The 11,629-nt window shown below is 41.2% G+C and overlaps 1 protein-coding gene across 1 annotated transcript; it reads right to left on the reverse strand.

The window, feature by feature from the left end:
• Window positions 1–610: 610 nt before the first annotated feature.
• LOC132027636 (olfactory receptor 2Z1-like) lies at window positions 611–6,026 on the reverse strand. Its single transcript, XM_059416409.1, has 2 exons — window positions 5,959–6,026; window positions 611–1,568 (listed from the first exon to the last, which is right to left on the reverse strand). Exons 1-2 carry the CDS (start codon window positions 6,024–6,026, stop codon window positions 611–613), a joined length of 1,026 nt encoding a protein of 341 aa, XP_059272392.1.
• Between the last annotated feature and the right edge of the window lie 5,603 nt (window positions 6,027–11,629).

Here is an 11,629-nt window from a genome sequence, read left to right on the forward strand (position 1 = left end):
AGAAAGAAATGGTGGAATGGGGTGAGGATATATTTTGGACAGGGTGGCCAATTGCAGGCATCTCTGATATAATCACATTTGAAAGTTTCTAAATGTAGTGCAGGAGAAAGCCATGCAAAAATGTGGAGGAAAGCACTCAGGCATCAGGAAACCTGTGTTGAGAACCACAAGCTAGAATTTTGCTTAGATATTCTGATCAATAGCAAGAGGGCCAATGTAGCTGGAGGAGATGGATGAAGGAGAAGTTTGGGAAAATAGCTGAAGACAAAGGACTTCGGAGATCTTTTGGAGAGAAGAGATGCCCTTGGACATTTAGTGACACAGAGATCATGAGTGATTGCTACTTTGAACAAGGGATGACTGGAACAGAAGCCAGATTGGAGTTTGTTGAGGTGGGGGATAGGAGTGAGAAGTGGACACTGACAATTTGGACAACTCTCTGAAGAGAAGGGCAGCAGCTGTAAGGGAATGAGGCAGCCTCTCTCACTTGCCTTCATGTAGATTTGGGATTCTTGACTACTCATTTCAGAAGGAAATCCTAGAATGGACTCCTGGAGCCACAGTGACATCCTAGAAGAGGAGGACTCCCCCTCCTGAGTCTTAAGCAGTCCTACCCACCCCACACTTCCCTTATCACCTTCTTCATTGCTCCTGTCACTTCCTTGTTCCTGAGACTGTAGATGACAGGGTTCAGCATGGGTGTGAGGACTGTATAAAAGACAGACACAACATCATCCTGGCCAGGAGAGTGGTAAGATGCAGGTAACATATAGGTATACACGAGGGGCCCATAGAAGAGGTTGACAACTGTTAGGTGGGAGGAGCAGGTGGCTAGGGCCTTCTGACGCCCCTCCACGGAATGCATCCTAAGCACTGCTGCCAGAATGAGGGCATAGGAGGTGGTGATGAAGGCAATGGGCACCAGAAGGACCACCACACCTGTCATAAAGAGGACTTGCTCATAGGCAGCTGTGTTAGCACAGGCCAGCCTCAGCAGTGAAGGTACCTCGCAGAAAAAGTGTTCAATCTTCCTTGAGCCACAATAGGGGAACTGCAGGGTCATTGCTGTCTGGATAGAGGCATTGAGGGACCCTCCCAGCCAGGAGGTGGCCACCATGAGCAGACAGGTCTGACGACTCATGAGTGATGGGTAGTGCAGAGGGTTGCAGATGGCCACGTAGCGGTCATAGGCCATGAGGGCCAGCAGGAGGCACTCAGCAGCCCCAAGGAACATGAAGAAAAACATCTGTGCTCCACAGCCCACAAATGAGATGCTAGTCCAGCCAAAGAGAAAGCCTGCTATCATCTTGGGGACCGTGACTGAGGTGAAGAAGATGTCCAGGAATGACAGCTGGCTGAGGAGGAAATACATGGGTGTGTGGAGCCGGGCATCAGCCCAGATCAGGAAGACCATGGCAGTGTTGCCAGCCATGGCTAGTGTGTAGATTATCACAACCATGCTGAAGAGGAACAGGTGAATCGGGCTCTCATTAAAAAGGCTCGTGAGGACAAAGCTGATGGTGGAGGAGTGGTTCCAGGCCCTTCTGCCTGCCTCCTGCCAAGACTCACTGTGGGGAGGAAGAAACAAACTCACCAATAGCTCAGAAGCATCCACTCTGAGTTAGAGAGGGGTGATGGATGAAAACAGCAAAGAGCAACAATTAAGTAAAGCTGGCACAGGGGCTGTGGGAATTCTTCCTCATATTCTTGCAAATTTTTATAGGCTTGGCATTATTTCATGTTGAAAAACCACTATAAAAGACTTGGCATGCAGCCAAAAACATGCTCAGAAGGGAACTTCTAACACAAAATACCTGTGTTAAAAAAGGAGGAAAGACTGAAAACCAATGATCAAATTTTCCATCTTAAAAAGCTAAAAAAGAACCATAGCACATTAGAACACCCCGTGTTTTGTGGAATACACACGCTTAGTAGTGTTTCCAATAATTAAATAAACAAGTAAATATGCACACAGGACAAAATTTCAAAAACAAACACTTTCATGCCAAGTCTAAGCACTTGATCCACAAATATGTGAGTTATGTGGTTCAAAAGTCTCATTGTAGATACATGAGATACATGTGATTAATTTTTCTATGAAATAGCTGAGAGGCTGTGACAGTGGCTGACAGGGTACATTTTATCAGTTAGCATGGCTGTGCAGTGCCATCTTGACCTTGTTATCTTGACCCCCAGGTGTCCTAAATATGCCCTTTGTGCTCAGATGCAGTAACTGCTCTTAGGAAGGATTTTGGCAGTATGTTGTCCTTATCCTCATGCTATGACCTCATTTCAATGGATTTGCTATAGCAGTCTATTACCTTAGTAAGAAGATCCCTTATGAACCTGTTTGATAGAGAATAGGCCTCTTTGTAAGCATTAACCTGTGAAATTCATAATACGAGTATGTGAGCCAGTTTCGGTAGTTGCCCCTGGAAGTATCTTCCTTAAAGTTCTCCTTTTTCAAATTACTTTTGTTGAGGTAAAGTCAATTTCAATGGATGTCAAATTAAGCTATGATGAGAAAGAAGTCACCCAAAGGCAGTTTTAAGGAAGTATGGATGAGGGGATGAGCTCAGACCAAACACACCACTGCAAGAGAGCCAGCAGAGATCTGCCCACCAGGAAAATTCCCAGACTTTGTGGCCTGCTGGCTTCCTGGGTTTTAGGATCCCAAATCCTAGGGAATGGTTTGAATTCTGGCTCATATTTCTGAGCTCGAGATAACAAATGACTTAAATGGAGAGAATGAAGATAAATAAAATGAATTTCCCCATGTTCCTGAATGAGTTGAGAATATGAGAGAATGTTGGAGCTGGTTGACAAATTGGGTCACTGGGACAGGCCTAGAGGGGTATGTAAGTGTTGTAGAGGTACCGCATGTCAGAGATGTGACAGGCCGTGGCCCTAATCTGCATGTCCTTCAGATTCACCAGCAGAGTCGTGCAATCTATGGGTGATCTGCATTTCCAGTTTCCCTGAAACTAATTTCTAGGTGTGGGCCTTGAGCACCCATGTTTCTTAAGGCTCCCAGGCTAGGCTGACATATGGTCTGAGTTGAGAACCATTGCCCATAGCTTCTGAAGGAGTTTAGAATCCTGTGCTTTCCTAGGTCCCGCAAATAGGAATCAGGTAGCTATGCTAGGAAAAGGTTTTCCTCAATGCTCATCCTGGCATTCCTTGCTATGCCAAGGGACCCATTTTATCTATCACCTTAAACTTCACCATTTCCAGGATGCTCATGCCAGGTTATACAGATTCCTTAGTGATGAATCAAATGTGTTCAGAGTACAGCAGGGCCCATTCCAAAGTTTCTCTCTCGAGCTGAGCACAAGAAGTTAATGCTGTTAAACTGAAACATTCAAGATGAGCTTTTAGTGAAGATGTGATATACTGCATCTGTTTTTATGTATTTGATGATGCTTTGACATCTTGAGGTCTTTCAGTCCCTGGGAAGGGACTGTTCCTCTTAAGGGTGCTAATTCATAAAGATGGTGAACAACTTGCAGTGGCTAATGTCTTTGGTGTGAAAATGAATCAATCCTGAGTACATACCCTGTTCTGCCTCCCTTTATCATTCTGGAACAATATCCCTCTGCCATAATCATTCTAGGGACAGGTTTCAGACAACTAAAGACAATACCTGTGGCTCAAAGCCCACCCAAATGATTCTAACTATCAAATCCTAAACCTGCTCATCTGTTGCCTTACCCAGTCCTTTCCACAAAAATTATGTAAAAGCTTTTGCATATGCTTTCTTCTCATTCATTCTGCCTCCTGACCAACCCTGATGCTTCCTTTCCTCTGGGGCCCTGCATGCCCCCTCCTTTTGGGAACTGTAGAAAATTACCTTTTTTTATGGCAATCATCTCCTGATCTGTTCACTTCACCAAAGCATGACATAAAAAGAGACTAGGTGCATTTGAAAACATTCCCCTGAAGAGAATTGTCTCATGTTTTCCCTGTTTTGTCATTTTGCAGACACAGCTTGTATTGTTTGGTGTCTCAAAATTCTCATAACCACTAGATTTTACAGCTGGAGGAAACCTCACCCATTACCCCAATTTTATCCATACATAGTATGACCCTTGGTCAACAAATTTTTGAACTTCCAGGCCAGATCCCAAATCCTCCTAACTGTTCTATAGCTGGCTTCCTCAGGCTTGGCACAACAAATGGATAATTGTTTGCTATAAGAGACTATCCTGTGCATGGCAGTGCATTCAGCAACATCTCTAGACTCTCCCACTAGATGCCAATAGTACTCCCTCCCAGTTGTGACAAACAAAAATGTCTGCAGACATTGCCAAATGTTCCGTGCTGGGAAAAATCACCTCTGACTGGAGACTTTTTTCCTAGGGCATTATTTTCAGTTACTTTTCTTTCCTTTGCTTCCTTTTCCACCAAGGCAAATGAAAGAGAAAAGGAACTCACATGTTTTCAATCTGTAATAATTTGACCCAGAGTTGTCTGAATGTCCTTTGCAGATTTTACCAAGTTCAAGCCATTGTGATTAAGGATCTAGTCTCTGGAGTTAGGTTGCTTGGGTTCAAGACCCAACTTCACTACCTCTATAACTTAGACTACTCAGCTTCAAGCTCCTTATCTCAGAATTGTTGAAATCTGTTGGAGGCATTAAGTGGTTAATACCTGTAGAGTGCTTGGGGTACAGTTAGGCAGGAAGAATACACAGTTTGTCAGCTGCTATTAACACCACGACTCTTATTACTACTTTTATGACCCTGAGCCTCTGCTTATCTCTCTCTATAAAATGGGGTCATGATACTTGCTTCTCAGGGTTTTTGTGAGTATTGAATTAGAAAAATGTTGAGGTTGTGTTTTTTGCATAATAGGTATTCAGTAAATATTAGGATACTTCCCTTCCTCACTTAAGCAAATTAGTTTTGCAAAATAATCATACGGTCGATAATTGTACCCACCTGCAAAGAGCTCCTAGTCTCTCCCATTTGGAGACTTCTCTTCTACAAATTTTATTCTCAGAAAGCTTGGACGGGGTTGTGGTTGTTGTGATGGGGAGGGCTTCTCCATTGAACACCTAGACTGAGTATTACTTATGACTAAGGACTCTGTCCTTTCCTTGTTTTATATTTCTCCACAGAAAACACTTTGCATAGTCCCTGGTCAATGCTTATGGGATGTGTGTGGTGAATAATTGAAAGAAAGCACAACCGCGCCCACATAAACACTGTTACCTAAGTGGCGGGTTTTGGTATTGCCAACTGAGTTCAATAGCCCTTTGTGGGGCTGTGCGTAAGCAACTGTTCTTAGAAATTATTGATTGTCCTGGCACTATTGATTTTTCTTTTCATGGCAGTTTCTAATTATTAACACACACAGACACACAGACATAGACACACACACATACACACACACATTTGCATTGCAGTGTATGAAGTACATGTGTGTGCATGTCTCAGAATAATTATTTAGGGTGAATATATTAGGCTGGAGGAAGAGGATATATTTTTCTATTCCTACTACCTCTAGCTTGTGTATCTCTGAACTAGTATGCAACAGGCATCAAAAAACCACTAAAATGAACAAAAAAGGGATCTTTAATGTAAACAACATACTTTATGTTGTCAGGTATTTCTAGAACTAGTCTTCCTTCTCTCTTCTATGATTTATCTGTAATGATATGATATTTTCTATCCCCCTACAGTTTAACTGTTTTTTTTTTCTTTTTAAAGTAAAGCACAGCCTTGGTTTTTATAATTCAAGAAGTCTCATTTATGGAGAAAGACGCTGCATAAAAACAAAAAACAAAAAACAAAACCCAAAATCAAACAACTGTCATATTGTTAGAGATTTTTAAATGGTGGAAAATTTGACAGAAGTTGTGGAATTACCCATTGTCAAATGTGGGGCTTCATGAATGGGGGCAATGGTTTTAAATTACTTCTCTCTTTCTTGACCTCCCATCTTTCCCTCACTCACCTCACATTGTCCCAGTGTGCAGTTTCCATCAAGACACTGTCTCTTGTTGACTTTTCTCCTTCTTCCATGTCCTTCCAGGGCTCCACGTTGTGGCTCAGAAATGAAACAATCTCTTGGGGAGTCCGTATGGAAGTCTGTGAAAGCTGAGTCCATACACCCATCTCTTTTCAATAAGACACCTCTGAAAGTATCCCATTTCCCCCTTAGAGCTCTGTTTTCCACAGCATGCCTTAACCACCTTTACTATAAATAGGGTGAGCTGCTGCTTGTTTCTTGCTTTCCTTTATCCACTTCAGAATGCTGTGACTGCAAAGCTTTTGTAACTGAATTTGCCCTATTTTCTTACCCAAAGAGTATGATTGCAGTCCTTCATAGATCAGTGCTCATGATGTTTTTGACACTCACAGGATATGCGTGCTGGGATGACACATTACTTAGCCCCCAAACTTCAAATCCCAGATAATGTAATGGCATTTAGATTTGGCCCCCAAATCTGCACATCAGAATGATCTGAGGAGTTTCCAAAAATACTAATGTACGTGCCTCATCTTCAGAATTAGTGAGTTAATTGGTCTGTGATATGTCCAGATCTTCAGAAGGCTTAAAAGATTTCTAGGTGATTCTAATCTGCAGACAAATCTGGAAACACTAAATAGGGATTTCACAGAGGAATGACAGATATGCCAACTGTTGACACCCAGATCTCCTAGACCAGAATATGGTCTCTAGATCAGTAGCATCAGCTGCTTCATCAAAATGCAAATGCTGAGAACCCACAGAGACCTATCAAATCAGAAACACTGGGTAGTGGCTCATAACTGCTTTAACAAGACCTCCAGTTGGTTCAGTGTTTGCTAAAGTTTAAGAACCCTTCTAGCACAGAGATTGTCAATCAGGAGTGATTTTGCCTCCTTGACCCCAGGGATATTTGTCAATGGCTGAAGACATTTTTGGTTCTCATAACTCAGAAGAAGGGTTGGTGTATAGTGGGAAGAAGCCAGGGATTCTGCTAAACATCCTACAGTGTGCAGTATAGCCCCCAAACAGAATGCTAATTAGCCCCAAATATCCATAGTACCAAGATTGGCACTGTGTTGTTGAATGATTAAATGAATGAACATGACTCATGATAGAAGTGAAGGGAAAGACCAAAGCTCATACAGTTCACTAAAGGAGGTGCTTTTAAAGTAGTGAAAATTAAGTAGTGAAAATTTACATCTACTTAGAGCATCAAAACCACCTTAGTCTGGATATCATAGGATCCAAAGGGACATACATAGTCAGGTGTTTCCTAAGCAGTGGACAGCTTGGCACAAACAGCAAATTCTCCAGATGAGTAGTTAGGTTTTTGATATGTGCACAGAAGCACTGGCAGGTATTTTTCTTTTATTACACGGTGTGGTGGTGGTCTTTTATGGATGTGGCTCAGACTCTGTGAGAATAAAACTGCCACCATGTGGTGTCTTGCTCTTGGCTTGATTTATGGATGAACAATCCAAAATTCTGCTGACTTATTTGACATTCTGTAGCCACAGGAAAAATTTGAAGTTAGTGCTAGGGACACATGGAGAGTGTCTTGACCTGTGAGCACTTTTGTCATCTGTTGAGACAGGTCCCGGGGTTGGAGTGGCTGGGGGAGAGGAAAGACTCTCTTTGTTCCACAACTTGACATGGTGTTGGGATTTCATCTGAATACACTAATGGTCTTAATAGTTTTACCCACTAGGCTGCTCTATGTGCCAGAGCTGTGTTTGGTGTGCTAAATACATGTGTTCTAGGTAGGCATTATTATCTGCATTTTATAGAGTAAAAATCCAAGGTTCAGAGATAACAGACACAAGAATGGAGGGTTCAAATCCAGTCTAACCAGAAGCCACTGCTTGTTACACCATGTTATTTTGTTTTGACAACATTCTGACAGCTCTCTGAAATCTCACCTCTTTAAAACTGGTGCTCAGGGGCGCGTGGGTGGCTCAGTGGGTTAAGGTCTCTGACTTTGGCTTGGGTTATGATCTCAGGGTCCTGGGATTGAGCCCTGAATTGGGCTCTCTGCTCCATGGAGAGCCTGCTTCCTCCCCCCTCTCTGCCTGCCTCTCTGCCTAGTTGTGATTTCTCTCTGTCAAATAAATACAATATTAAAAAAATATAAACAAACAAACAAACAAACAAAATTGGTGCTCAGCTGGCCACCAAAAGCCAGTGTAACTCAACTGATAAGTTGGAAATGCCAGTTGATAGACCTACTTTAACTATAAGTTGAGTGATTTGTAGACTGTGCTAAATAAAACCTAAATGGTTTCCATTTAGGAAACATCTAAAGAAACTTGTTATCTACCATCAGGAGAAAAGATGGTGGAGGGCAATTTACCACACTTCTTAGTTCTCCTGCACTAGCACTTTAACAAAGTCCTTATGATTAATGGATATAAAATAAGATGTCCCAGTGGAGATGTTGTTTTCTTCTAAAATAACTGATTGAAGAATGTTGTGGCTTCTCATGCTTTGGAATTCTTTACAAATGGGGGAGCAAGTTCCTTACCTGTGCAGACACCTGAGGCCCTGAAGTTGGACAGGATGTTTTCCAAAACTGAGAGCCAGTGATTCTGTCCTTGATGTCTCCTAAGCATTGCCCAAGGTTTTTTGTGCAGGCCATTAAGTAGCTTCAGAAAGGATACATGATATAGATTGAAAAGAATTCTAAATAAACACAAGTGTCAAGGTCTGAGATAAAGTTCATGGTTTCTGGACAAGTGGTGGCTCCTATGGAAAAACATGTGAATACTTCCTCATTCATAATGCTGGGTCTACAGGGGCTCTAGGGCCCCCACACTAGTGTCTCAAAGCTCCATATACACAGGGTATTTGTGGGCAGGCTTAGACACCATTGGTTAGATCAACATAGCTCATCTCTGTGTCTGGGGGAAACTGTTCCCCAGACACAAAGATGTGGAAAAACATCCTTCTTCCCACCCTTCCTCCCTTCCTCCCTCCCTCTCTCCCTCCCTTCTTTCCTTCAACGTTTCTATCTCTCTTCCTCCCTCCTATCTTCCCTTACTTCAAAAGATCTACTGAATTTGATTTTAGTTATAGCTTTTTTTGGTCCTATTGTCCTAATGGGTTTTTGTTCTTCAGTTCTAAAAATAATCCCGTGGGAAGCAAACTAATATTTCTTTATCTCCCATTTTGTATTAAGCACTTAACACATTATCTCAATTTATCCTCATACTAATATAACAAAAATGATAATAGACCATTATTGTACAGAGGAAAAAAACCAAAAATTCAGAAGGTTAACTAACTTAGTGTTTAAGGTTGTCATGGGGTGTGATCCCAGGTATGTGTCATGGTGAAGCTATGACCTCCTTGGTTGACAACGTGGCCAGAATGTACTATGTGCACTCTGCCAGCCCTTGATAATATGGGAATTTGGGCTATGTTAATGTGCACAGATCCCCTCACAACATGGCTATTTGGTGATTATGTCTACATAGGCCTAAGAGCTGATATTTTGGATTGAATTGAGTGAAAACAATAAAGTTGGTCTATTTCTCAACAAAATTAATTAGATATCTGTGTTCTGAACAGTAAATGAAACCTTCTCTCCGAAGAGTATAAAAAAGATTACAAAATATGGTCCACATCCAATATCACATTCCTCAGTTACTTCACTTTTTCTTTAGGCAATTGTATGTCAGAGAGTCAAATGTTTGCTGCTTCTATTACATATGTACAAATCTCAAAGATAAGATTGTTGTGTTCTCAGAATTTATAATCTCCATTAACACAGCAACAGAGTGAGGTGAATCTTATTGTCCCATTTTGCAGAGATGGAAATTGAGACTCCAAAAGAAAAGGATTTTGCCCAGGAGCAGAGTTTGGGATCAGAAACGGCTCCCCCATCTGCCAACTTTATTCATATTTTAACCAGATCAAAACCTATTTTCTTGCGGAAGAATTCTTATTCATTCATTCTTGCCCTTACTCATTCAAAGCACATTTATTCACTACTGATCCTAACCTGATGCAATGTTGGTCTTCTGACTCCTAGAGCTGGAATTTACTTGTTGAACATTGTACTTTTGATCCTATGAGATCTAACAGCAACCATTGCATTTTTCTTTTAACATTTATATATCGAGATCTTGCCTGTTGCAAGGTTCCAAGTGCTCAAATAATCCTCGAGAGCGTGTAAGGGGAGGGCCTTGGAGAAAGAATCTTTTCCTTCACCAAGCATAGAACTCAGCAGGCTAATTTCTGTGCTTCACTGACCACTGCTCTACTACTCTACCAGAGAAGGCACAGCCAGCAACTGCAGTATCTATGCACACTGATGTTACCATAGATTTTGAGTGGGAAATGAAATAATATGAGTTTATTTTCCCAAAGGGCATGAACTTTTTGTTCAGCCTCATTGTCAAATTTTTCTTTATATTTAAAGTGCTATGGGCAACACCATACTAAGACCATGAAGTCAGTTTTTCTTTGCTATGCTTTCTCTATTCCCTCATATTTCTTCTTACTTTATTATGGTTCTTCTATCCTCAGCTTCAGCTAACCTCAGTCTTCATCATCATGAACTAACCTGAGATCCAAGAACTGTTAGTGAGATGAAAGTGATTTAACAGGCTTCATTCATACTGCTCTCTACTCACTGAATAGTATCCCTGAATAACCCACCCATACCTGACTTCTGTGTAAGGCTATGATTAACATCAGAGAAATCCCTGTTTACTGCTTTGTACTTGATTCTCCCTGGTATCTCTGGTCTTCATATATGATCTTACTCTGTGTATCCAACAACGCTTATGAAGTGTCTCCAAGACTGGACTTGTATTTTGAGACATGGACTATATCCTTGAGCTGTTCTAGTCTGGTAGGAATCATAAGACAATATGCTACAAGATCATATCATCCAACTCTGCATGTAAAAAGTCCAAGCTACCTGGTGAGAAGGTGGTTTTGGTGTATTCCAGAGTCTCCTTGGGCTGGTAATAAAAAGGCTTATGTCCAGCCAGTCTTCTCAAAAATTACTGTATATATTTAAGGTGCACAATTTGATGATTTTATATATTTATACATTGTGAAATGACCACCACAAGCAAGCTAATTAGCCAAGTAGCAATATTGTTACCTCTAGTTACTATTATTATTAGAACTGTAGAATTTATTGATCTTGCATAAACCTGTGTCTCTTGACCAAAATCCCCACCGTTACCCCCAGCTCCTATGACTCAGCAAAAACATTTCCAGGTACAGCTATATGTAGAAGAATGAAACTCAACCATTCTCTTACACTGTATACAAAGATAAATTCAAAATGGATAAAAGAACTCAACGTGAGACAGGAATTCATCAGAATCCTAGAGGAGAACATAGGCAATAATCTCTTCGATATCAGCCACAGCAACTTCTTTCAAGATATGTCTCCAAAGCAAAGGAAATAAAAGCAAAAATAAACTTTTGGGAGTTCATTAAAATCAAAAGCTTCTGCACAGCAAAGGAACAGTCAAAAAAACAAAGAGGCAACCCACAGAATGGGAGAAGATATTTGTAAATGACAGTACAGACAAAAGGTTGATATCCAGGATCTAAAAAGAACTCCTCAAACTCAACACATACAAAATGGACAATCATATCAAAAAATGGGCAGAAGATATGGACAGACACTTCT

Source organism: Mustela nigripes, chromosome 12, assembly GCF_022355385.1.
Source record: "Mustela nigripes isolate SB6536 chromosome 12, MUSNIG.SB6536, whole genome shotgun sequence".
In the NCBI taxonomy this organism is placed as follows: domain Eukaryota; kingdom Metazoa; phylum Chordata; class Mammalia; order Carnivora; family Mustelidae; genus Mustela; species Mustela nigripes.

Bases quoted from the DNA above. Each gene is read 5' to 3' on its own strand.
- LOC132027636 (XM_059416409.1), bottom strand. From the start codon at position 6,026: ATGGAAGAAGGAGAAAAGTCAACAAGAGACAGTGTCTTGATGGAAACT. The intron at 1,569-5,958 runs GTGAGTGAGGGA...TCCTCCCCACAG, and splicing joins GCACACTGGGACAATGTGAG to TGAGTCTTGGCAGGAGGCAG.